Source organism: Mugil cephalus, chromosome 7 (assembly GCF_022458985.1).
Source record: "Mugil cephalus isolate CIBA_MC_2020 chromosome 7, CIBA_Mcephalus_1.1, whole genome shotgun sequence".
Lineage (NCBI taxonomy): Eukaryota > Metazoa > Chordata > Actinopteri > Mugiliformes > Mugilidae > Mugil > Mugil cephalus.
Genome location: NC_061776.1, coordinates 18,854,763 through 18,882,367, shown reverse-complemented (window position 1 = coordinate 18,882,367; position 27,605 = coordinate 18,854,763). Strand labels below are relative to the sequence as shown.

The 27,605-nt window shown below is 46.3% G+C and overlaps 1 protein-coding gene across 3 annotated transcripts; it reads left to right on the top strand.

Annotated features, from left to right (window-relative positions):
• The first annotated feature begins 1,717 nt into the window (after window positions 1-1,717).
• LOC125011293 (ephrin type-A receptor 4-like) lies at window positions 1,718-27,205 on the top strand. 3 transcript variants are annotated; one of them, XM_047590435.1, is made up of 19 exons: window positions 1,722-2,515; window positions 3,217-3,284; window positions 5,392-5,589; window positions 5,884-5,994; window positions 6,391-6,745; window positions 14,420-14,575; window positions 15,215-15,751; window positions 17,576-17,700; window positions 17,842-18,001; window positions 18,111-18,222; window positions 19,009-19,067; window positions 19,245-19,358; window positions 19,443-19,628; window positions 19,716-19,777; window positions 20,121-20,330; window positions 20,647-20,823; window positions 23,314-23,501; window positions 23,714-23,899; window positions 26,189-27,205. In XM_047590435.1, exons 1-19 carry the CDS (start codon window positions 2,359-2,361, stop codon window positions 26,304-26,306), a joined length of 3,279 nt encoding a protein of 1,092 aa, XP_047446391.1. In that variant the 5' UTR covers window positions 1,722-2,358; the 3' UTR covers window positions 26,307-27,205. The 3 variants fall into 3 exon arrangements, with proteins under 3 accessions (XP_047446392.1, XP_047446391.1, XP_047446390.1); XM_047590434.1 differs by having other exon boundaries at window positions 23,314-23,516; XM_047590436.1 differs by lacking the exon at window positions 26,189-27,205 and having other exon boundaries at window positions 1,718-2,515; window positions 23,314-23,516; window positions 23,714-23,903.
• Window positions 27,206-27,605: the final 400 nt, after the last annotated feature.

Here is a 27,605-nt window from a genome sequence, read left to right as displayed (position 1 = left end):
AGCTCGCTCCAGGAATATCTTAGAGAGGCTTTGAGGGAAGATCCTTTTTCAACACCCAACACCCCACGCCACACACCGCCGCCACCCACCCACCCAATCAAATCCTCACTGGCAATGCACTGCTCCTCATCTCTCTTCCCCGCTTTCTTTTGTTCATCTCGCTCAGCCGCCCACACACCTACCGTCCCTCGGGCTTTTCTCTTTACACTCGTGCACGAATTTACATTTGGCTACTTCGTATGTACTTCGCTTTATTTCGTCCTGCCCTTCATGTTGTCTCCACCACTAAAAGACACTTGGAGATGCTCCGCGAGTGCGAAATGAGGTTCACGTACGCACGTAAACACACGCGGGGCCTATATTTAGTGCTCCACAATACAGATGTGTGGGCAGCAGCCATCTGTGGCCCCAAATGAAACAAAAAGTCTGTGTGGATGTGTGGCGCAGGGCTAAGGGCCAAGCTTAAAGCAGGGGTCCGAGGCAGGGGGATCATTGTGGAAACCCCCTCCAGAGAGCTGAGAATCTCAGGGGAGAGTGGGAAAAACATCCCGACCGTCATCAATCAAAACTCGGGTGACACAAATGACCAGAAACAAACGGAGTGTTCTCCATCCATGTCACACTGTCACCTCCGCCCCACAGCCATGTCCCACCCACCTGCGCCGTCGCCCCATAGGCCCTCACCGTACGCCGCCCAACGCCATTGGTCCGCCGGCCCCAGAGCGAAATCGTGATCGCCTCTCGGCTAATTGGGCCTTTGTGATTGCGCAGTGTATCGTGGCGTTGGGGGAGAATGAATCGTGAAAACGGCATTATGGTGGATGGGGGAAGAGTGGCAGGTCGAGGCGAGGAGATCGGTTTTGCCGCCTCAGAGTGCCAGATGCTCTTCCTGGGTCCATTATGATGCCTTACAGGGGATTGGGATGGTTTCGGCGTAGCAACTGCGAAGACACAAAAGCAAGATGGAGACTGACCAAGATGGAGACTCACTTAGACATGCACTCACACGTACAGTCCCTTGTCTAAACACTTTCCACAAATTAGGCCTAGCACTTAGATATTTAGTGCTCGTCGTTCGCGGTTTTCAGCAGAGGTTATCAGAACTTACATTAATACACATTAAACAAGGAGTAAACTAAGCGGAGCGTATCTCTTCTTTACCAACTGGAGTTAAAATGGGCGGCAGATAGGCAAAAACCAAACCGGATCAATGGAAATGAAAGTATTTACTCTTCCAAGCTGAGCCCCCTTCGGGAGTGACTGTTCTCCAGAGTCTTAGAGAGAGGGTGAGTGTAGGAGGACGGGTCATGAGCCTGCTCTTTGTTTGCTCCAACACGCTTTCTACACAAGGCCTGGGCCCTGCGCCTTTTTGTTTCTAACTGCCTTTTTTATTATTAAAGAACGAACAAGCTCTTAGGTCTTTATTATGTCCGTTTGGGATTTGAATTAATATATATATATTGCAAACTGCAGTGGACAGATGGTAGGGGAATGATTGAAGCTCCTCGTCCTCATGCTAGCGAGCTTAAAATATCCATCAGCCTACTATGAAATATTCCTGATCATTCATGCCTCCTCCTCCTCCTCTTCCTCCTCCTTCTCCTTCTCTTCCACCCAACAACCATCAACAGGTGGCGCTGTAGTCACACTGTTCACGTTTAGGCTCCCGAGGACAAAGAGACTCCAATAACCTCAACCGCGCTGAGGCAATTGAGCCCTTTATGAGGAAATGGTGACACATTCATGTTTTGATATGCGTGTGACAGACTGTGATTTTTTTTCTTTTCTCTCTTTTTTTAAGCGTGACGTTGTGACGTTTTTGACCTCGTGCCTGCTGGCATCCTTGGGGTTATCCCTGCTAAATACCACTTCTGACGCGCAACGGCGGCTGATAGAAGCAGTGCACTTGTTTACTGTATCCTCTGTTATTTCACTCAGACTAAGGGGTTCAGTTTAGGGTGACTGTTTTTTCAGGGTTGTGTCTCTGGTAAACTCAAGGAAAAATATCACAGTCTCATCAAATTACACTGGTTTTTATGCAAGTACCAGTGCAGGAAAAGTGTCACAGCTTTCCTCCAACATTTTAAACACCAGGGGACTTCACGGGAGAACACGCCTACTAAATCTTATCAGCTATTTACAAAATTGTTTTCAGCGTGGTCCTTCATCACTTTGCCTTTTAGGACATATCAACAAAACCAGCCATTCGGGCAACAGCGCTGCCTGTGTCATTCGGCTCATGTCATTCGAGTTACCACTGAAGGAAGCGTGCGAGTGTAGGAGACCGCCCCAGTGCCCGCTGCTGCATCCAACTCGCTTTCACACTCGGATTCATTCACACACACTTTTCCCACCGGGATGGAGCCGCTTCGGACAGCGCGCAGATCCAGCGGAGACCGCACACGCTTCCACGCGGCACACATGGCTGCAAACCTATGGCGACTCGTTTCAGCGTGCGCGTGGACAGTAACGATGGTCTCAAGTTCGAGGACGAGGATTTATCCACCCAACGAAGGTGAGTGCGGAGGGGGAAGAATCGTCGGGTGTTCCGCACTCGCACGCTGGGAGAGACGATGCGTGCGCTCCAGGCGCGTACTAGGATTTCCGAAGAGCGAGCGATTGTGCATGAATATTAAACAGTAAAAAAAAAAAAAAAAAAAAAAAAGTAGTAGTTTGTTTTTCGGGAACATTTCACGGTTATTTGAGTTTGTCCTGTTCCGTCCAGGAATTGTGCCGTGAGGAAGTTCAGATGCATGCTTTCTCTTTCCAGTGCTGTCACAGAAATCCTTTCATTTATTATTTTTTTTATTTATATATTTCGTTTTTTGAGGGAGGGGATGCGTCCACACAGTCACTGCAGAACCACTGTACAGTTTAGTGCCTTATTCGGCTGAGCTTTGAAATTCTTAGGCCTACTTTCAATTTGTTGCTTTCCTTGAATGATAACACTTAAATCAGCACTGGAATAATATATTTATAAAATATATAGACAGAGACTGTGTGATTGAGAGGAGAGATGTTATTAAAACTACCAAAGCTAGTCCTGTTATTTACATAATTATCCCAAGCTTAATGCTCACTTATTTATGCTGTGGTGTGCTGTGGTGTGGTGTGGTGTAGCCTTCCAACTTCATTTTTATTGCTTTCGAACTTTCTCCGAGCATTCATAGGCTGTTTGCCCTTAAACCACTTCCTTGTCTGTATGTGCAATTATAGTGACCCTGCTGGATACCAGGACAGTGCCAGGAGAGCTGAAATGGGCAGCGAGTCCTTTGGAGGGAGGGGTGAGTGGGAGCTGCTTCTTCTTTTTTATTTTTTTTACAGATACACTGTTTACAACCTGTTCTCTCTTTGGGAAAAAAACACACACATACACACACACTCTCTCACATACACACACACTTGGTTTAGAAACTGTAAATAATCATCCCACAGATTTTGAAACGTGCTGTTGTTCACCAAGCCTAAGTGCTAATATGAGATTGCTGGCGTTGCGTTTGGCACAAGTGAAGGTATAAACCAGCTTGGTGGTGGGTGTCTTTTTCTTTCTTTCTTTCTTTTTTTTTCTTTTTTTTTTTAGGGATATTTACTACCAAGCAATTGCCAGAGTAGATCTTGGAGATATGTCTTTTATGCTTTTCAGATTTTTGTATATTTTATCATTTTATCGTGGTACATCGTGATCCGCCACCGTCTTTCTTTCGTCTCTGCTCTTTCTTGGTTTAAGAGTCATTGGTGAACTTGACTCTTATTTCTTCAATTGCCATGCCCTCGTCCTCTCACATGCTGCTTGATTGACGGGGTCCTGGTCTGCACGCACTGAGCTTTTCATTACAGGACTCCCCCTCCCCTGCCACCACCTTCCTCTTCCCTTAGCTACACACACACACACATATACATACAAAACTCCATTTCTTTATGGTTGAAGATCCCCCCCACACACCCCCTGATACACACACACACACACACACACACACACACACACCCGACAGCTGTGTTTCTGTGCGCTCACAAAAACTCCAAAGGAGACTAGACAAGAAGGCATCATACCCCATTTCAGCTTTTATACAGCTGTCTTCCTCAGTATACACAATGCACAAAGGAGTGCACATGCTCTGGCTCACGCATACGTTCTTATTGCACACATACTGTACATAAATCAGTGCACAGTTACACCAGAGCGATGGGGAAGTTTTGTCCTGGTATTTGAGATTATTAAGTTTCTGTCAATAGTTTAGCAGGAACAGATATTGTGAATCAGAATTAATTATTTGGAGAAGAGTAAATTATGACGATAAATGCCAAAGAAAAAGATTGCCGCTATTTCTATTTGCATGTTTGGCACTATTTACATCGGCATTAATGTATTAGTATAGCTGCAAAACGCTTATATGGGACAGTTAGATCAACTCTAATGACATATCGATCAGGCTCAGGACAAACACACACACACTGTCATTCTCTTACTTTCCCTCTCTTTTCGCCCCTCTGGACACGGTGCATTTAGTGTGTATACAGCTCTCACAAGTAGGGAGAGAGCAGATTATTATTCAGTGGCAATAAAAAGCCAATTTAGAGTTGGGAGGCTCAGCGGTCATTGGAAGGGTCACAGTACAAGGCAAATAATCGGCTCCATTGAGATGGATGGCGCAGTGAAGGTTGAGCCTGCTTCGCTTGTATGGAAATGCGCCTGTGAAAAACCTTGGAGTCGCAACAAATCTCAACCACTGTCCACTGCAGAATATTAATGCGTCACCCGGCGCTAGCCCGCGTGCTTGCAGGCGGCCGCAGTGTGAAGTGTGCTCGGTCCCGTTTATCCGCATTTGTGACGTCGAAAAGTTCTTCATGTTGACAGAAAAACAAGATGTTTTATAGTCACCACAAGTGTATTTCAGCGGTGAAGGGTTAAAGTTTGTGTTCTGCAGCTTTCGAACCGTTACGTTGCTCTTCTGACAGAAGTTGTTTAGACTTTTAGTTTTTTATATAATTACCTGCAGCTGCCAGCAGGAACGCTTTGGTAGATTCTTCTTTGTTGGTGCATTCAAGTGCTTGGGGGGCAATTCATCTGCATCGCATGAAAAAGCCGGGTGTCAGCAATCTTTTAAACGTAATGTTAAAAATAGTGATACTTGAAGGCTGACTCTGAGATTTTGTGGACGGAAATTACATTTTAGAAACTTTTTATAAACCTGCTCTGAATGACTCAAATGATTCAATCAACGTGCACAGATTAATGATGACTGAACATCTTCTTCCATGTAGTTTCAATCACACAATACTTTATGTTGTTGGCATAAAAACATAATGTATCATAAAGCAGTTTCCAGTCAGTGTGCAATATTAACTGTGAAGCTTGTGCGAGTTTAGTGACGCAAATGTTCTTGTCTGAAGTGGGAAGAGGTGAGCATCATGGACGAGAAGAACATCCCCATCAGAACGTACCAGGTGTGTAACGTCCTGGAACCCAATCAAAACAACTGGCTGAGGACGGACTGGATCCCTCGGTCAGGCGCTCAGCGGGTCTACGTCGAGGTCAAGTTCACCCTGAGAGACTGTAACAGCCTGCCCGGCGTCACCGGCACCTGCAAGGTACATTCTCAGGAGGTCCTGGCAGGACATATTGATCACTGTGCAATCTGAGAACATTAAAAGCTTTAGCAACAAGGATTTCTGTGAAAGATGTGACTCCTTTAATGTGTTAACGTTGGTGATAATTAGTTAATGGATAGGCTACTGCTAATGGACCTTTATTATAAAATGCAGCTGTTGGTTATTCAGGCACGAGCCTCATTATCATATTAAGAGAAAAGATGAGCGCTGATGATGATGATAAATAGACGCCTCGGTCTCCCCCTCTTTGTGGACTCCCCTTTTGTCCTGTAGGAGACATTCAATTTGTACTACCACGAGTCAAATGAAGACAGAGAGAGCTACATCAAAGAGAGCAGCTTCATTAAGGTGGACACCGTGGCTGCAGACGAGAGCTTCACCCAGGTAACACCAAACGACTGAGTCAGGCGTTCACTTCTTTATCCTCCTTCCTCCACTCACTTTAATTTGCTCCTATCTGGAAAATCAAACCCCCGGCACTTAGCTGCAATTTTTTTATTTGTTTTACAAGCACTTTTATCTTGGATGTCTGTTTCGCTGTCCAAGGATTGTTGGCAGGCTGCTTTTGCCTAGCCCTGGCTAAGAGACACACTTTCACTGTTGCAGGCATTAAAGCTTGTTTTACCTCTGCAATCAATAAATGTTCCTCTGAATTAGAGGCTGAAAATGTGAAGATCAGCTACAGTGTGCCCCGATAGAAACGGCCCACTTTCAATTAACAAGGGCTGACACAGTTTACTGCACATTTCATTAATGCGCCTCCATTCCCCTCCAACTCAGGTGGATGTGGGAGACCGCATCATGAAACTGAACACTGAGGTGCGAGATGTAAAAGTCACAACCAGGAAGGGCTTCTACCTGGCCTTTCAGGACGTCGGCGCGTGCATCGCTTTGGTTTCCGTCAGAGTTTTCTACAAAACCTGCCCGCTCACCATTCGCAACCTGGCGACCTTTCCCGACACCGTCACCGGCGCCGACACATCCTCCTTGGTGGAGGTCAGGGGATCCTGCGTCAACCAATCGGAAGAAAGAGAGGAACCTAAAATGTACTGCGGCGCTGATGGGGAATGGTTAGTTCCTATTGGTGGATGCCTCTGCAATCCAGGATACGAGGAGAAGGGCGGTGCATGTAAACGTAAGTAATGCAAACAGAGTTACTTCGCCATAATTTTGTTGTGTGGTCTGAGTCATCCTCGCTAGACTCCAGAAATATGCTTCCCTTGTGTCGCAACTTGGAAGTCCCATGTCTCTGTGTATAACAATCATTAGTGCTCATGTTGAGAGGCTACTCACTAATGACGGAAAATATTTAGATATGGTGTAATAACTGCTGCTGAAGCCTGCTCACGTATCCAGTGGACACTTTGAAGGAATGTGTTCAGAATCTCTGTGTTTAAGAGGCGCCCAGCTGGTGAACATTGTAGTGTCATAATAGTCTCGTTATGAAGAAACAGTTCAATATTTTTGAAGTGTTCTTCTTAACTTTCTTGCGTCATGTTTAAGAGTTACATAAGAAAACAAGGATGACTACCTTAAATATGGACTTGGAAATACTCACTTTAAAGTGAACAAAATAGCATATTGTATTATATTCTTGAGGTTTCACATATTTCTTGACAACCTAATTCCTATAGCTCGTGGAAGAAGTACCTCTTTTTTTGTGTGTGTCTGCACTTAAGGAACTGAGAACCATCAAAGTTCTCCACACAGTGAGAACCTGTGACTTACAGTTAATTTAATAACACAAAAAAAACAAAACAAAACCTTAACACCAGTTAAACAGTGTGCAAAAAGCAGCTATCAATGTTTTCTATCTTGTATCTTGTTGCCATACCAACTGCCAGTCGGTTATTATTTACTTCAGCGCTCCAATCAGTCATGAGATTGTACCTGGAATAAAAACCTTGAAAGTGTTTAGTTCTCACGGGACCTCCCTCAGACTGTTTGTGCTTATGGTGACAAGAACACCGCAGGTACTGGGAAACGTTTGAACATGGCATTCGTGTGGATGTTGTGTAGACTCGTACCACCCACCTAGACCAGACCAGACACAACACAACTGTTTTGGAAAGTGGTCATAATATTATGCCTGATCAGTGTACCTTGGTAGCCAGTGAGCTATAGAGGTGGATTTACTTGCTGTTGAGACCCATAGTCTCCATGCTAGTTAGGTGGGGGTTAAACCCGTGTTCAGGATTTGTCTGTGTTGGTGAGATTCTGTCCAAACCTCACCTGTTTGTGTCAGGTTTGGTTGTCAAGCCTTCGCAGCCTGTAAACAGAGAGATTCATTTAAATCTTGAGTATCAGTCGAAGCCATCTGGACAGAAACGTCTTTCTGTCTCACTTACAAATGCGGCCTGAACTTTACGGCAACGAATATGCAAGCTGTTCACACCTCTCCCCAACATACATGTGGCACGGGTGACGTGGATTTGGAAGAGGCAGTTTGTTGTGATAGTGAAGGCTACTAAATCTGCGTGTTTGTGCTGCAAGGCGGGGTGATCGGGGGACAACAGACTCGGTGGAGACGCTTTTATAGCGTGGCTCGACTCCCCCTACTCGGTCGCGTGCGCGCAACAGACACACAGCGCGTTCGCCCAGACGCGTACGTACACAGATGGACAGAGACCAATAGAGAGGCAGGGGAGAACAACTCACTGATCTGCTCCCTTAGTTTTATTTATGAAGCCTATCCCAGCAGGCTAATTGTATAACAAACAGACTCATAATTCAAAGAGAAGAGAGGAGACACTGAGGGAGAAAGACAGATAGATGGACATAAAGAGAGGGATGCAGTACGTGCCAGTTGGCGATAAAGAGAGAATAAAACTTTTTTTCTGTGCAATACCAAGGACGGAAGCCAAAATTCCCCCTGTGACAAATGTTCTCTAAAACCTTCACCCGACTTACCCCATTTGTTCCCCGTGAAAAGAGGAGGAGGACTGCGGGGTGGTCCCTGAGGCCTGAAAGATGTTCCTTCTCAACTAGATTTAGGAGAGACCCTTGACTCCGTTGAACCTCCAGCAGATGTGAAGTGCCATCTATCTATCCGAGGCGCTCGTCTCCTTCTCGCTGCCTGTCAGGTTGTTGGCCGGGCGCAGCTGCCTCGGTGGAAATCCATCAACGTCTGGGCGAATCCCGAGCGCCGCTCAGCGAAAAGCTCTGACCCCGCAGCATTAAAGCTTAACACTTCTACTGTTTTAAGATCAACGTTTGCGGTGAGAGCGAGGGCCGAGGCGGAGTGGGATGGAGGGAGAAGAGATATGTATTCGAGAGGACGTCGGGTCACGGAGGTCGGGGGGTTTCTGGATTCTGTGGACTCGCGTGCGTTCACTCAGTCGACAAGACGGACACAGACAGAAGCCAGGCAAACTGAGCTTGGACTGAGATAGCTCTGATGGCGTGATGAATTAGAATAAATGCATGCAAGGAGTAGTTTGAAGCAGGGATCCTCAACGGTTTTCAGGCCAAGAACCCCCAAACAGATGGAGAGATTAAATATGTGTGGGAAATTACAAAAAAAAAGATATAATAAAGGTCTGATCAACCAAAGATTTTGCGAGCCCTCTACAGTACCTCTGTGAAACCTTTGTAAAATACGTTTCATTCATGAGCTTTTAAGGTGATGTAGACATATTGTCAGTGTAGCTGTTTCTCCTGTTTTCCTTTCTTAATATTAAGCCAGGCTTACCTTCCTCTGACTCTAGCTTAATTTCCAACAGACACACATGAGAAAGTCAATGGATATATTTCGCAAAACGTCCAACTCAGAATAGTCGAAACACGAGACAAATAGTTCGGAGCTGTGAATCATTTAGGTAGGTTGCTTTAAAAGATTCTTACTTAAATGAATTTAATCTGCAGAGACACTTTTACCACTGCATCTTAACTATCGCAAAAACAAACTGACGTGGACAAGAGAGTGGCCCTTAGTGAAATGTGAAAAGTTCATTTTCGGCGTTGACACCGTAATGAGGATGGACGGGATGAGAGGAGAAGCCCTGGAGAGGAAGAAGGGATTAGATGTTGAATGGGGCGAGAAGGGGGATGAAAGAAGGCCACTGACAGCAGAAGGCATCAATACAGAGCTGCCCCTCCCCCGCTGGGGGTCCATCATCGGGTGCAAAGGGGACCTGTAGAGAAACACAAGAGAGAGGGAACTCCCCCTCTTTTCTAAAGCCCTGGTTAAGACCGAGGTCATGACTGAGCCCGATGAAGACGTCAAAAACTCTTGACTGACAGCTACACACACACACATATATATATACAGAGAGTGTATTAGGCTTCAGAGTGCAGGGTCATGACCGAGGCAGATGAAGACGTCAAAAGTTTGACAGCTGCGATCCGTCTGGGAGGATCGGAAACGAGAAGGGAGAGACAAGAGAGGAACAACAGAGAGAAAGGAGAGGCGGAATGAAAGCGGAGCCCTCTGCTTTTTGTTTCACTTTTCTCTTCTCGCCGGCCTCCCCTTTCTGGTTCTCCCCGATCCTGCTCGCTGCCTGGGAGGCTTGGAATGTGTCGGCGCGCGGGTGTGTTTGAATGTGCGTGCGCGCCTCTGTGTTTCCCCCCCGCGTCCAGAGGGATTTCATGCTTGTGCCTCTCTCCGGCGCACCTGCAGTGTTCTCGTCGACGGCAGAAAAGCGATTGGACAGAAAGAGGGAGAAGAGTGAGGCAGCCGGGCTGAAAGAGAGATGACAGAAAGAAAGAGGAGCGAGCGGATGATAGAATGAGTGCGTAATCGCCGCATTCAGTCCCTCTAATTATTGCATCGCATTTCTGGACTCTGGACATGTTGGACTGCTGATTTAGAGTGTGTGTGTGTGTGTGTGTGTGTGTGTGTGTGCGCGCGTGCGTGAACGAGCACACGTGTGTGTGCACTGTATCTCTAGTTTTGGGCCTGACAAAGCCCTCCCTCTGATATAGTCAGAGATTGGAGAACTGCCCAGGAATGCCTCGAGAAGAGTGTGGTGGTGGGGGCAACAAACAGAGAGGCAGGAGTGTGTGTGCTTGTATCTGTGTGTGTGTGCGCACATATGGCAGGTGACATATGATGCAAAGACGCTGGAATGGCACAAGTGATCATCTGAGCCAAACTCAGGTTGGGGAGGGGGGGTACGGTTCGCATTCCTCCATCACAATCAAAGCATGTGTGCGCTATTGTCTCCTTCTCCCAGGTTGTCCTTAACGTAGAGGAGCTCTGCCAGCAGCACCGAGCTGTCTGCAGCTCCCTGGCATCGGAACAAGCTCCGCTCTCTCCCTCGCTCTCATTATCCCTCCTTTCTCTTCTCTAACTCTTCTCCCTGATCCACAGTCAGAGGTGGGGGTTCTGCTGCTGCTGCTGCTGCTGCTGCTGCTGCTGCTGCTGGTGATGGTGGCGATGTCTGACAGGGAGGGGGGTTATTGTTGTAGAGCCCCTTTCACATGCTAATGTTCGCACTGTTGGCTTTGGGCAGGCGCACACACACACACACACATCCACGCACGTCTCTCTTCAAACCACCATTTAAATTCAGTCAAACTTAAAACTGCGGCTTCCTCTGACTTCTTCTTCTTCTCTCCTACGGTTTTAAATTCTAATGCTGTGAAACACGGCATAAACCGCCGAACTCCACAGGAATGTCAGGGAGGGGGGTGGTGACGGTTTTTGGAGCTTCGGTGAAGACGTACAGTAGTAAAAAGATAAGCGTCGCGTCTTATCTGGAGCATTTACATAGGCTTTAATTAAAAGGGGGCACGACCCCTGTGATTAATAGTGTCCCTCCTCCTCGCGTGACAGTCTATCACAGCCGTCCATCCGTCCGTCAATCCGTCCCTCCCTTCCATCCATCACGCGGACGGCTGTCAGACGGGAGCAGCCGGGGGTACTTCCTACATCTCCACCCCTCTGCTGGGGAGAAACAAGGGATGATGACAGATAACACGGGTTCAAGGAGAATAAACACACACACACACTCACGCATGCATGCATACGGTGCGCCGACACGGCTCTTAGTTGGATTTGCAATGAGCAGCATTTGCATTTTAGGTAGCAGAAGAATGCATATGCAAATGCAGACAAACTGATAGTAATCAGAGGGCACCTTCCCCTCTGTGCCTCTCCCTCCTCCTCCTCCTCCTCCTCCTCCTCCTCGCTTCGTCTTTTTCTCTTCACCTCTTTATCTCTCGCTCCTTGTCAGTCTTTTTCCCGTCTCTCCCAGTCAACCTTCCCCATCCTTTACACTCTCTGTCACTTTCTCTTACTCGTCTCCAGCCGCCAAACAGCTGATTACAGTAATTACTGCCCCGTGTAACGGGCAGAATGTAAATGCACACATCTATTCTCTCCGTTACCGCCATATCTTATCAGCATGCGTCCGCGCTCCTCCCGCTTCACCGGCTGAGCTCTGGCTCTCGCGCGGCCCTTGGTAGCGTAGGGTTAATGTTGGGTTAATGACACCCTCATGAGCTCTTATTCCAGGTCACCAGCAGCCCCCCCCCTCCCCTTCCAAACCAGCGCTAAAGACGACACAATGGGCTACAGAGAAGACAGAGAATAGAGACATGAGAGGGTGCTGAAGGAAGTTTATGGCTTCAAATACAAGCTCCTTTCTTTCTCGTCCTCTTTCATTCTCATAGAGGATTGGATGAGACGGAGACAAAGGCAGTGTGCTACCCCCCCTTGGCAGAGTCTTCTTGAGCCCTGTAATCAAGCTCGAAGTCCTTAGCAGGTCAAACCCTTTACTCTGTTTAATTCCCGGTCTTTCCCACCTGTGGCTAACTTACCTGCGCGACTAATTGAAAACAAAGGACCGTTTTTATCTTCTCTTCGACGCAATATCTGGAGTCATGAAGGGCTTGCTTATCAGCTGCACGCGGGTTTATGAATTTACAGGTTTTTTAGCGCGTGTTCGTGTGAGGTCTCGTTTCAGGCGCCATCGACATGGAGCCATAAAGCCGGCTTCGGAGCTTCCTCGCGCCTTAACGCTCTGCATGGAGACACTGCTGGAGTTTTTCAGAGACAGATGAGTGGAGGTCGAGGAGGAAGCGCAATAGGAGCGAAGGGAGGTTGTGAAATGTGAAAGGGAGGGCAAATGAGTGTGTGAAAGAGCAAATCTGTGGAGGCTCATGCAGATGGGGCAGGATGGTTGGTCTGAGTAGATTACAGGGGAGACTTCCTCCCTCTCATCTACTGATGAGAGTGTCATAAAGCATAGTGACACACTCGAACGCACACACACACACACACACACACACACACACAGGCGCGCACACACATCATTCCCACATTCCTATCCACTCCCACTGGGATGTCTTCATCTCCCTTGGAAATGTGAAAGGGTTGGGGGAGAAAAAAAATGGGGAGAGCTGGGGAAAGACGGTGGGATTGAGGAAGGAGGCTGAATAGGGTGTGATGATGAAAAAGAAGGTGTTGAAAAATGATTGCGCCGAAAACAAATGAAGGATTTCCTCCTGAAATTAAAGGGAGAAAAGAAATTGCTCCAACCAGCCACGCTCTGCCATCTCTCTCGCTCCGCCAGTGTATGTCAAGCAGTATAATTATGCACTCATTTATTGTATTGTTGCTCTGTCAATGCTTGAACTCCTCGGTATACAGGGAGAAGATGCCTCTCCCTCCACTCGCGCACGGTCTCTCTCTCACACTCTCTCTTTCTCTGTTTCTCCGCTTTCATATATTTAAATGTCAATTATATTTGTGTGGGCTGCCCACACGTTGGAGTTTTGATGTATTCAGCTCTAGTGTTTCTGGTCTCTCTGTGCGCGAGTGGGAGCTGATCAGTAAAGTGTTCTTTTAGGTGTTTCTTTCTCTGCTCATCAAAGTTGGAGATAAAAGAAGTCAAAGTGCCCCTCCCCCTCACACTGTATCTATATCTCTCTCGATATTTTTCTTGACAGCTGTTTGTCTTTGGATCCAAAAGCTACTAAAAAAAACACACATGGAATATTTGTTGCAGGCTTTGTGAGCAGTTAATGCATGAGACATCATGAAATCTGTATCAGGTGTCGGGGCCTGGCTGACCTGTAGTTTTGACTGTGCTGCTTTCAGCCTGCAGCACAGTGAACTTTAATGCCATAAGATGGTTAATCGTTGATTTTTTTTTTCAAGATATCTTGCAAATCGTTTCACATCAGAACAACAGGATATGTGTATCGTTTGGCGCCAACACATGTGTTGAATGAGGGTTCTTGTAAGCATTTGCAGACCGGCTTTCCTTGGCATAACGTGAGATGACATAAAAAAATTAAAAAGAAGCCTTCACTTTGTCACATGTGTGATTGTGGGCATTGTCTGGAACTCTGCAGAGACCAGCTGTATAAATTTCGACTGAATTCAGTTCAGTATTACAGAAGACAAAGAAAACCGGGAAACCCGCCGTCTTTGAAATAATTAATTGTTTCAGAATGCCTCAGAAGTTGTTCCTGTGAACATATTTCATTATTTCATTGCATGTATACTCTCTAATATAGTATAATATACAACATATCACCTAAAAACACAACACAATGCAATCCAAAGAAATATCAGAGCCTTCATGAAGCTGCAGATTTAGTGCAGTACTATTAAATATTAGAATGCATTTATTTTCATCAGTGTACCTAATGAAGTGGCACGTGAGTGTGTATTTATTCTGTACATTTGTAGGCGGTGCAAAGAAAAAAGGCAAGCTAAACATTGCTCTTTAGCACTACTAGTGGTCAGAAAATGAAACGTTTCAATGAAACGTGTTGCTGCTTCCCTGTAGATTGACATGTCTTGTGTTTATCTTTTTGATGCGTATGTGTTTATTTCTTGTTCTCATACCCTCTGCAGCCTGTTCTGCCGGTTTCTATAAGTCCAAGTCTTCAGATGCAGGGTGCGCCAAGTGCCCTCCACATAGCCACTCACTCAGGGACGGGGCGACTGCCTGCGACTGCCACTCTGGGTTCTACCGTGTCGACGCTGACCCTCCCTCCATGGCCTGCACCCGTAAGAACACGCAGACACACACACACAGATGGTTGTAAGATAATTCAGAAGGGGGAACACGGGCGATGAGTGGATGCATTTTTCACAAATAAAACCGAAAAGCACAGACATTGTCTCCCGAACTCTGTATGTGTAGCAAACAGAGGCAGTCACAAACATGTCTGAATGCAACCCCTGTTTCACGATCCCATTACTTATGACTAAGCAACCATCTACATCCTGTCTGGGAGCGATAACTAAAGACATTGAGATGTGAATCAACGTCCCCACTCTTGACTCCCTCAGACTTGTGAGTAAGTTCTGTGTGACAGGCTTGGAGACCTTGGTTTGTGTTAAACTTAATTATGCCTATATACGGCACATGGCTTCGTCGGCCTGGGAAAAATGAAAACACGCGCAAACAAACACACTCACACACACACACAAAACATAAACGCCACAGAGGAAAACATCCAACCCATCAAAAACATTTCAGAGAGCCGTAGGATTTCAGTCAAATGCCAGATGTCTACATTGCGAGCGGTGCCAAGAACCCTCCAGCTCCGCCGCCACCACACATACTTTGTACACTTCCACTTCCCTTATGTGCAGTATGTGTCAAGTTTGCTCACGCTCAGACTCCCCACTCCTCTCCCTCAGAGCCACCGTCCGCCCCGCAGCAGCTCATCTCTGTGGTGAATGAGACCTCGGTGGTCTTGGAGTGGGCCCCCCCTCGCCGGCTGGGAGGAAGGAGCGACACCAGCTACACCGTGGAGTGCCTCATATGTCAAACCGGGGGCCAGAGCCAGACTGGCGGCAGAGCGCTCACGAGGAGCCGCAACGTCTCCCAACCCGAGGCTCAGCAGAGCGGCCTGGGGATGCAGTCGGACCAGGGCATCGTGGGACCTGAAGCCCAGCTGGGCAGGGGCGTCTTCCAGAGCAGGCCCGGGGACTACCCCCGGCTCAGCTCCAGCAGCTCCAGCTCCGCCTCCAGCTCTCAGCTCTGCCTGCCCTGCGGCTCGGACGTGCTCTTCTCTCCCGGCCAGGCCGCCCTGAGGGCCACCAGGGTGGTCGTGAGCGAGCTCAGGGCCCACACCCACTACACCTTCATCGTCCACGCGCGCAACGGGGTCTCCCAGGCCAGCGGCGCAGGGGCAGCGCAGAGTGTGTCCGTCAGCGTCACCACCAACCAAGCCGGTGAGAAGTGTTGGTGTGCGTCCTTTAGATTGTCGACCGTAGCAGAATCTGCTCACGCTGTACGTAGGTGTTGTCCGTAAGTGGGTCAGCAGAATACAAACTGCTGCTCAGTGCACGAGGGCCCGTGGGGAAGCGGGGCCCCATGAGTAATGTCCAAAAACTGTAGAGGCATGATGTGCACAAGCTGCGCGTGTAGATATAAATGTGCTCGATGACGGCAGCGTCCACATAATGCGGAAAAACAGCTTTAAGCATCGGGGTTGCGTACCGTTTGCTGCAGTCCCCTCCAGACATCTCAATGCTTCAGCTCGCTTTTTCACGTGTGCGTTTCCAGACACACGCATGTGTTTCCAGTAATCCACACAAGGTTCACACGAGAATCGGAAAGTTTGATGGAGAAAAATGAACGAACTGACGTGAACTGCGTTAACATGTAGTTTTAGCTTTGCTTTATGAAATTATTGTAGTGGAAGGAACTAATGTTAACAGTCGTGCCAGAACACATCCATCATTTGACTGGAGGTTATTAGTGGAAAACACAGATACAAGACACCAATCTTGCTCTTTCTCTCAACTGGAAACTTTTACTATGGCTGTCATGTCTGCCATAGTTATTACTCTGTCCTCCTACACCTAACAACTGAATTAATCATAGGGGTGTTTCGTGAAGATGTCAGAAAGCGTTCTGGTTTGAGTAAATCACTGACTTAAACACAAATAGACAGAACGGATTGAAGAGAAAGCAGATAGGATAAAGAAGTACGCTCACAATAACTGAACAGCTTATTGTTGGCACTTCGCAGCAATGGCCCGGCTACGTGTGGGATTTTTTTTTTTTTTTTTCTTGTCTCCAAGCTGAACCACACAAGTCTTTGAAAAATCACCCACATTTTATGAAGTGTTTCATTTTACTTGCGAAGGTGTCAGCTGGTGTGCGGCGCTCCTCGCACATGCTCCCCATTAGTTTTCGCTGCGCGTTTCTCTTTCTTTCTCGACTGTCATTGCTTTAAGTCTTTATGGTGGCATTTTAGAAGCCGGCGCACCTGCTTAGCTCCAGGTGCCCCGGGGAAATAACTTAGCTGTGTGTGCGCAGCATGAGAGCGTGCCTGCGATGTGTCGACTCCAACCCGCAACCACCATATGGCCAGATATCATATGAACAGCCACAAAAGGAGGGGGAGATGAAGGGATGTAAGAGGAGAGAGAGTGGAGAATGAGGCTCGTCTCGGGGGACGAGGGAGGAACGAGATGTAGGTCGGTTCTCAGGTGCACTGGGTCAACGGGATTGTTGACGTACAAGCAGTACGCTTTGAGGTGAAGCCAGAGCTGTGGAGCTGTCGCTGTCTTTACTGGCATCATAAAGTATCCAGTATATGCGTCTATGAAGTGATCAGGCATAACATTATGACCACGTTCTTAATATTGTCTCCCTAGTGCCTACAAAACAGTTGTAATCAGAAATGGACATGGACCTTCTGAGGGTGTCCTGTGGTGTCTGGGAGCAGGATGTTAGTGGGGGTCTTTGGATCCTGTTGGTTGAGGGGAGGGGCCTCTGTGGATCATCCTACAGATACTTGATCAGTTTGGGGTCTAGTGAATTTAGAGGCCAGGTCATGACATCATTGCTAAGGGGTGGGGGGTGTACCATGGTGACCTGGTCTAGGTGGGTGGTACATGTCTTAGTAACATCCACATGAATGCCAGGTCCAATGCATTTCCTAGCAGCAACATTGTACGGTTACAAGATGGTTAATGCTATTTCCTTGTCAGTGGTTTTAATGTTGTGGCTGATCGGTGCATCACTCTGTTATCCCTCCCTCTCAGCTCCCTCTCCGGTGTCATCCATCCAAGCCACCGATTTCACCAGGCACAGTTTGTCGTTGTCGTGGCAACAGCCGGACAGACCCAACGGGGTCATCCTGGAATACGAGGTCAAGTTCTATGAAAAGGTGAGCAGCCCGCAGGTTAATGCCGCTCCGTGCAGCTGTCCGGAATGTCAATATGTCCTCGTTTCACCGAGGGCCGGGATAAATTCGCGCCCGGGGCATTAAAAAAAAAAAAAAACGACCACTCTTTCTGTGTCTGATCAGGATCAGAGGGAGAGGTCCTACCGCATAATGAGGACCTTCTCTCGGAGCGTGGACGTCACCGGCCTCAGCCCCCTCACCGTGTACGTGTTTCATGTGCGCGCTCGCACGGCCGCCGGGTATGGAGAGTTCAGCTCGCCGTTCGAATTCTCCACCAATTCAGGTACTCAGACAGTATGTTCAGTTAGTAAGTTTTAGAGAACGCGTTGACGTTTTTACGAGCGAGTCATCAGTTTTTGGTTTGTGACTGCTGTGTCCTGTTTTTTATTTAGATCCCTTCCCTCTGATTGGAGAAGGAGTGAACTCTGCCTTCCTGCTGCTGTCTGTCAGCGGGGTTGGAATTTTACTGCTGATATCTGCAGCTGTCTTCATTATTACTCGCAGGTATGCATGCACACGGTACACACACACACACACACACACACACAAGTGTAACGGACGACACACCTATAGACTCATTAAGTTAGTTTAAATTCTCCCACCGCTGACGTCCTTATGCATTCAGCCTCCACCTTAACTAATGCTATTTAACAAACTGCCACAATGCGCACAAACAGCACACACAGCTCCCCCTGCTATTGTGTAGCTAAATAATAATGTGTGCGCTACCTGGAGCTTTTAAAGGGGATTAGCGTGGAGACAGTGATAATCCCTTTGTCCCTGACTTGTCATTACTGTCTCTTCAGCGGCACAGCTTGTGTGTCAGCTTCCGCTGGCGTGCGCACTCGCGAGCGCGGGCAGGTGCCCACAAACACACACACACAAACACACACACACACACATTCGCGCACACACCTGCTCAGCCACAAAGGTGTTTTTGACAGTTTCTTTGTTTAATGGAAAACACCTTTTATCTTGCGCTACCTGAGGCGTCGCCCCTCCTCCCTCTCTCTCATAAACGCTTTCATCTGGCGGTTCTGTGCTTTCCTGCAGCCCGTCGCTCTCTGTTCTCATTGTCACCGCTTTCCATTGCGGCGAATCCTTAAAAACCAAATGGAGGCACTGCCCCACACTGGAAAAGAAACAAACAAAGTTAAAGAACGGTGTGACACATACGGGCTTTTTCGGTTCCCTTAACTGTAAAACATCGCCACAATAACAGAGCGGGTGAGAACGGGAAGGCTCTCGCTTGTCTTCTGCGTCTGTTAAGTGTCGTTTATGTTTCATCAGGAGGAGCAAGTACGGCAAGACGAAGCAGGACTCGGAGGAGGAGAAACATCTTAACCCAGGTACTGCAGGCGCGCGCACACAGACGTGCAGATGGATGCTCTTTTGCTTCTCCTTTCTCAGATCCACCTGCACATATCTTTTACACATACCGCCAAAGACATTTACATAACATGTGCGGTTACACAACTTGTGTTTCTCACACTCCTCTGCATCCGTCCTTCTCCTCCCTCGTCCAGGCGTCAAAATCTACGTGGACCCGTTCACCTATGAGGACCCAGATCAGGCGATCCACGAGTTTGCCAAAGAGATTGATGTTAGCAGCATTCACATCGAGAAGGTTATTGGCATGGGTACGTTGGATCGCGCACGCACGAACCCACACGCGCGTGTGTGCTTACTTGGCGCTGACCGTGCTGTTTGCCCTGCGCCTGTAGGAGAGTTTGGGGAAGTGTGCAGTGGTCGGCTGCGTGTGCAGGGGAAGAGGGAGATCTACGTGGCCATCAAGAGTTTGAAGGCGGGCTACTCTGACAAACAGAGGAGGGACTTCCTGTCTGAGGCCTCCATCATGGGACAGTTCGACCACCCCAACATCATCAGGCTGGAGGGTGTCGTCACGAGATGTGAGTGAGGACAGTAAGGTTTGAGTTACATAACTTAATGTGCAAGGTGGGATTCAGCCTCATATTTGAAACGCCTTGCTTGTTTAGGCAAGCCGCTGATGATCATCACAGAGTACATGGAAAATGGATCCCTGGATGCATTCCTTCGGGTACGTGCATTTTATTGTGCCGTCATTATCTGTTAATGAGCAAAATACATCCGGACTCTATTGTTGTGTTATCCAAATGTTGAGACTCGATCCAGACTCGTTACGGGGCGTGCTTCAACCGATACTGATAATTAAAAAAAAATACCTCCAAATGCATTTGGGTAGTTCTTCAGCCAAGCAGAGAAAACATTGTAAACAAAGACAACTCCTTGGTGCTCCAGACCAATACCCAATGAAAATGTTGAGTTTTGAGTGCAAAACGTACCTAAACATAGATAAAAATGCAGTGAATCGCGCATGTGCAGCCAGCTGTAGGGTGCTAACTTATCCTTTCATCTCTCAGAAACACGACGGCCAGTTCACAGTGATCCAGCTGGTCGGCATGCTGCGTGGCATCGCCTCCGGCATGAAGTACCTGTCAGACATGAGCTACGTTCACAGAGACCTGGCAGCTCGGAACATCCTGGTCAACAGCAACCTGGTGTGCAAGGTGTCCGACTTTGGCCTGAGCCGAGTTCTGGAGGACGACCCAGAGGCCGCCTACACTACAAGGGTAAGACAGAAAGAGATGCTCAACGCTGGATGTGAGCCCCTACAGAGAAATGCTGCAAATTCTTTATGACTTGAGTTAAATATTTACAGGCTATTTATGCGCTGTCACATCTTTACTTCACACATCTATATTTAAAGGCTGCCAAAGATCTGTGACTAACTGAAAACAGATTTATTGTAGAATTGGTCAAATGCTTTTCAGAAGTGCAGTTTGTTTTCTCCGACTGGATAAACGAACCAGTGAATCAATAAATGATATAACTAAAAAAAAAAATCCATTATTCAATGAAGCAGGCTGACGTTTATTGCTGTTTTAGGAGGCCACTGGGACTTATCTTTCCCCCGGAGGGAAGATTCCCATCAGATGGACTGCTCCAGAAGCTATCGCCTACAGGAAGTTCTCCACGGCCAGTGATGTGTGGAGCTACGGCATTGTCATGTGGGAGGTGGTTTCATACGGAGAGAGGCCCTACTGGGACATGAACAACCAGGACGTGAGTCATTTTTATATCATCTTAACCTATGAGATGCCTCACAGACAAAAGAATGGCCTGCTTCTCGAAATATAACGTTTTCTTTACAGTGTCAGACTGAAAACCTTGTTTTCTTTTCAACCGCAAAAGCTGCCTGTGGCGACTGGATGCGTAGTCAAACGCCAGCCTGAAAGGAAACCTGGACAGTAAATATCAAAATAAGACGCGGAATTGAAAAGATACAATGAGCCCATCAAGTTCCCTCGTTCCCACCATTAACACAACAGTCTCTGGCCTCTTTTAACGATCACGACCATTAGTTAGAAATTTCCATTAACACTCAGTGGGTTGTGACTTTGTGAAAAGGGCAAATGAAACTTTTTAAATAAACTCAATTTAAATAGAGAAATTAATGAAAGAGACAGAACTTCTTTATCATATTTTAACAGCAGACTTCTGGAGGAAAATAAACAGTTCTCTGTGTACGTCGTTCTGACCAGTGTCTTTGACCTCTGCACTGTTTGAAAGTTGTAAATTTTGCGTTGCAGTCCCTGGTAGGAAGGGCAACAAGCCGTGGATTAATTCCCAGATCACAGGGCACATTAATGAATATAAATATCAAGACTTAAGTGAATTTGCTGCTCAGTCAAGCCCACAAGCCACATAAATTTACGGAAGATGCAGCCTTTTTTCCCCCGAGCTGTTACTGAGATAATTGATGTGCCGCAGTAAATCAATCTATCAAACTGCGTCTTCAGTTGGATCCAGTCAAAGAACCAGCCCGATAGCCTTCCGCTGGAGTAAGGACTTGTCTTACAACCGTAAATAAACCGTGAAATGCTTTTAAACCCTTTTTTTTCTGTGTAACTCCTCAGCCGTGACAGGTCACATCCTGTATACTGAGGCTGTGTATCATTTTCATATTAAACTTTAGCAAATCTCCTGGACTCCTGAGCGCGCTGCAGCTGGACGTTATACAGTAGGTACATGATGCACGTGGGAAACAGTGGAACCGGTCACAGCTGCAGAAAATTAAAATCAATTGCAGTCGATAGTGAGACAACTCTGGGAAGATCTTGGAAAACAACAAGAAATAAAATAAATATTTTATTTAATAAATCTTCGGGGGAATGTTTGTGCTTTGTTTTCCTGAAGTTTAATTGGCAGTAACGGTTTGATTGATGGCCTTTGGTGGGTCATCATTACATGACTGTACAAACCACGAAGTGCACTGATTTATTCATGAAGTACATGTGAAAACAGCGCAGTAGTGTGCATTTTTGTTTCTTACTGAACCATCTTGACAACTGTTACAGACATTCCTGGTTTTTAGAGGATGAATTATAAGCCATATTCAGACTGCTGCCAAAATCAGATGTGTTTCTCAGATCAGGTCTTGAGGACAGACAGACAGGACTCTTGTTTGTGAGTGATCAGATCTGAGTTGTGTTTCCTCATGGAATTTATTTTGGCGTCTATCTATCTTTTGTCCTCCATGTTGTCCTCCATAGAGTTCTGACTGTAACGGCGTGGTGATAGCAAGTCTGTGACTCTGGGTTTAATGTAGTCGATGCACGTCAAGTAAAGCAAAACACACTTTCTGATGTGAGGGACCTGACACTTCGGTGGAAACCTGTTTGAAGTCACATTTGAGATCCCTTTAAATGTCGTTTGCTAGACTTGCTAAAAACCATCTGGATACAATTTGATATGTTAAACAAAAAAACAAAAAAAAAAGATCTGGGCTTTCAGTCTGAGCATCACTATTATGACTAAGATTATTTTCACACCTCATCCGTTGTTGCAAAACCTGGAGTGTTTTCCCATCGGGGAGGGTGGTCTCAGCTCGCCCGCAGCAGCTCCCCAGAGCAGTTCTTGTGCAGTGAGAACAAACATTACCCACGGACAGATACGACTTCTATTTATAAGCTCGAGATTATATAACCAAGCTGTTTACCTGGGGGTGAATAGGTTGTTGTATGCCTTCAGAGAGGAGTCTGTGGTGTCTGGAAGCAGCAGAGCGCCTTCTCAACATATAGGCGTTACTGAACATTTATGCACAGAACTCTGGTTTGTGAAGCACAGAACACCAATGAGTACTCTGTTCGTTTATTTCCATAACCAGTTAAATTGTGACATACCTCGATCAGGAATTTCATTCATTGCTCTGCTGGGACCCATTTAGACCTGGCATTCGTGTGGCTATTTAGACACGTACCACCCACCTGGACCAGACCAGGCACCCCCACCCCATATTAATTACACTAGCACAAAGTTTTAACCTGGCCTCCAAATTCACCAGATCCCAAACTGATCAAGTACCTGAGGGATGGTCCACAGAGGCCCCTCCCCTCAACCCACAGGACTCAAAATTGACGTTAGCTAGATGTTAGCTTCTCAACATGCATGTCTCAATGCAACCAAAGTCAAGTCTCAGAGACAAGTGTAGCATGGCCACATGGGAAGTCTTGATACAAATGACAACCTTCATGCGTCTTACTTCTTCTTCAGGTAATTAAAGCGATAGAGGAGGGCTACCGGCTGCCTGCGCCGATGGACTGCCCCGTGGTGCTGCACCAGCTCATGTTGGACTGCTGGGAGAAAGAGCGAGCAGACAGGCCCACATTCAGCCAGATACTCAACATGTTGGACAAACTCATCCGCAACCCCGGCACTCTGCGCCGGACAGGAGGGGACAGGTACATAATGTACATGTAAGCACAGCCATGAATCTCGACACACAGGGGGATGAGTAGCCGCGTTACTGCACGTAGCCTCATTGTGCTAACTCTCACGCCTACAGTTTTCATTATTAGGCTTACACGCGCGGCTATCCGTCAATTATCATTTCACACTCCTATTTTTAGTACCAAGCCACCGCCAACCTGCTGTCTCTTTCTGCATTTCCCAGACCCACAGGCGCCATGTTGGAGTCAGGGGTGGCTTCAGAGGTGTGCGTGTCGGTCCTGCCAGAGGTGTGCGTGCCAGAGTGGTCGGTGTGTGAGTGGCTGCAGTCCATCGGGTTGGAGAGGTACAGGGACACCCTGGCAGCAGCGGGTTACACCAGCCTCGACAGTCTCCTGGCTCTCACACACCAGTAAGTGCACCTTCATGTGAAAACGGACTGAGGCGAGGGACACTCTGACACTGACTCAACACAAAAGCAGAAGTGGCACAAGCAGGATCACTCTTTTACGCTTTACTCAGGCTTGAGTCAAACCAAGCAACAGAAAGAAGAATGTTTAAGATGTTGAAAATCTGACTTTTCAAAATGTCAGTGCTGTTGCATCCATCATGTCTATTTTTATAGATTTACGACCTTTTCAGATGTTGCATGAACTTGACCAAGGCAGTCTGATCTTAAGTGGCCCAGGTCTTAAAGTGCCTGTGTTCACATCTCCAGCCAATCTTTAGATCCAATCTCAGTTTTGCTCTCTGCTTGTAAACAACCACCAGCGTCATTTGGGGGACATTTGGGAGTATATTAACACTTACTGTCTATGATAGACACATTTGTGTATTATGTCTTGGACACACACATTAAGGCCCAATTCCCATTCTCATCTTAACCCTCAACCTCAACCCTAATCTTAACTGGCCCTCAAAACCCAGTGTTGAGGGTTATTTTCGCAATTAGAAATGGACACCCCTTAAATGCAGATACGTCTGTGGGGGGCAGAATAACACGAAAGCTGCATCCAGTCTGTCAACTCCAAAAAAGAAGAAGAGGAACGCATTCACGTCATCCGTACTCAACCATTATAACAATCATTATTGTTTACATATATATGCACAGCTAACCCTGTAAGCCAATAATGCAGCTATCATTGACGGGTCGATCAGATCCGTTTGTCAGTTATTACTTACGCTGCAAAAAAATAATACCGTAATAACCATCAAACATCAGTTAGTTATAAGATAATACTCATACAAATAATCTGTATAAATACCATAACCACAGACATATTCAGCTGACAGTTACCGCACACCACGGCTTATTGATAAGTAAACGATAGCAAACGACCGCTTGTCCGCACTGGCCGGCTATTGATAAAAGATTGTAAAATTTAAAAAAAATGTTACGCAACAATGACGTAAGTAATCCATAAAATGCGCCTAAACTAAGATAATACAATGGTTTTCATAATTTTTACATCTACATTTGTAGCTTTGCAGCTTTTTATTTTTTAGATTAAGGGGTTAAGATTAAGGGTTAAGCAAGGAATTGGAATTCACCGTAAGTTATTATTCACTGATCTCTGGCATTAATTAAAAGACCGACGTGAAAGCCAGATTACAACTCGTAAAAGATAAATAAAGACACTGTTGATGGTGAGGAAATACGCTTATCTCCACAAAGCTCCTTAGACGTCAGCATGATCGCATCAATAATTAACCACATGCTGATACATTATTAATGTTATTAATGGCAGATTCACACACAGTGTACTCATGTCAAATATCTACTCATTTATTAACCCTTGCTCAGGTTTGCTTAGTTAACAGATGTAAAGTCAAAATATTGTGGTGCTCTCTCCTTTCCGGTCCATCGTATACCATAGCTGCATCTTATAATAGCTGCGTGTGCTGCTGACTTGAATGAGGCAAACCTCAGCTGACGCAAAAACACACTCCTGCTGAGTCGGCGCTCTTTAATGTGACTCAGGACGCGCTCCGTGTTCACACCACCAAAGTAAAGCAGACTAATGCGACCCAGACCACCTTCAAATGTGGTCAGAGCTCGGATAGGTCACATACGTCCTCAATGTGTCCCGGGTGTGTCTGTACTTTAGGATGAGACTTAATGGGTTTTTCCAGGACAGTTGTTATTGGAGGATCTGAACATCTTAATCAAATGCTTGTGTTCTCATGTGGAGTCAGGAAGTCAGAGAGTTGACACTGATGGGCTTAAATTACAGTATCATAAAATATGTTTAGAAAGTAATGATATATTCCTTAATTTAGAGGAGACTACTTTTCTTTTTGTTATTCTCATCAGCAAGTCTCCTGAAAGTCAGTTTAACCCTATTATAACTATTCTTGTGATGCTTAAAGCAACAACGCAGCTGCATTTCTGAGTCAATGAGCATCCCCAAAGAGGAAGATTCTAGTTTCTACTTCTTTGTTGCTTTGATCTCCAAGTGCTGTAATAGCATGAAGTATATTAGGAGACATAGACATCTTGATTATATGGCTGTAGTCTAATTGCTAGGCTCTGTTAGCAGCTACTGAACCCCAAATAGTAAGTCATTGTAGATGATGGCGTCTGCCAGGGTGCATGAATTTGGTGACGTTAACAAGAAGACAACAGCTGACCTGATCCTTTAAATGCCGCACGCTGCACCAATGTTTGTCTGAATGTACATCTGTGTCTATGCGCCCGCAGGGAGATGGACAGACTTGGAATAATCACGCCCTCGCACCAGGACATACTAATTGCCAGTGTGCAGCAGGAAATGCTGTCTCAGATGCAACACATGCAACACTCGATGGTTCCGGTCTGAGCTGGCGGGCGGATACAAACCTGTTTTTGAGAATTTCATTTACCTCATCTGTGCACTTTAGAGGGACTTTTCACCAGTGGAACTACAAGGAATGGAGTAATATAAATAAATACAATGTGAGAAGGAGAAGAAGAAAAAGAAGAAGAAGGACGAAGACGAGAGAAAAGCAGCACTTTTGTGAACTTCCATCGTGTGGAGTTTTCTATAAACCATGATCTGGACGAGGCCTCAGATAGCATGAAGCTACGGAGAGCTTAGAGCGGCGCCCCATCCGCTTATCCACTTCCATTCCGCCTTGTTTTCTTATCTGTTTTGTGAAGGCTGACATGTGCATAAGCAGAATGGCTTCCAACTATTTTTTTCTTCTTCTTCTGCTGCTTTTGTGCTCGACTTGAATAAAATGTGTTTAGTGTTTGCTCGTGTGTGTGTGTGTGCGCGCGCGTGCGTGCGTGCAGCGTGAATGTGTCCAACTCCCTTGTTGAGATGTCAGCTGTCTTTGAATCTTAATATGCAAAGTTAAAGAGAGAGTGGGAGGAGCCTGACAGAATGTACCATTACAAGCTCTTACTAGTTTCATACTGGAGGGTCGTGCTAACAAACTGATTGATTTACTTGTGTTTTCATTTCTCCTTTTTTTAATTTTTTTTTTATTTTAAACTGAGCGAACTATGTTTCTGTTGAATTAGACATTTAGACTAGAATGTCGTCCATTGGTATCTGTGTATATGTTTTTTGTTTAATGCTATGAATTAGCATTTTTGTTTATTTATGGTCCTTTTTTTAAAATCTAGTTTGTACATTGTAAAATAGAAACACTGAGGAGATATTGTAATGAGTGCCATATTGCATTGCAATAAATGCCAAACCCATCCATGTAAATAGGTTTTGTTTGAACACAAGCTTTGCAGTGTGATCTGTTTAAGGTACGCTATACATTATCATTATAAGTATCCTATTGCACCTGACGCGCTTTATGTTCATCACATCTAAGTTAGCCGGAAGAAAGTGTCCTCTGTGAAAGTTGAGACTTACTCAGAGGTGTCTGTGACGAGGAAAACAACTCCAGCAGAAGTTGAGAGGCTGCTGGTGTAATCACACAGCGCTGGGTTCGAGTGTGTGCAAAAGAGAGAGAAGAGACTCACAGAAAGAGGTGGAGAAGAAGAAAGAGTGGGAGGGAAAAGAACTTGGAGGAGAAAGAGAGCATGAATTAAAGGAGAGGAAATTAAGAGTGGGCTGTCACCATGAGCGTCTGTGTGGCATCGTGTTTTTTCTGTCGGCTAAATTAGGCTGAGTTTGCAG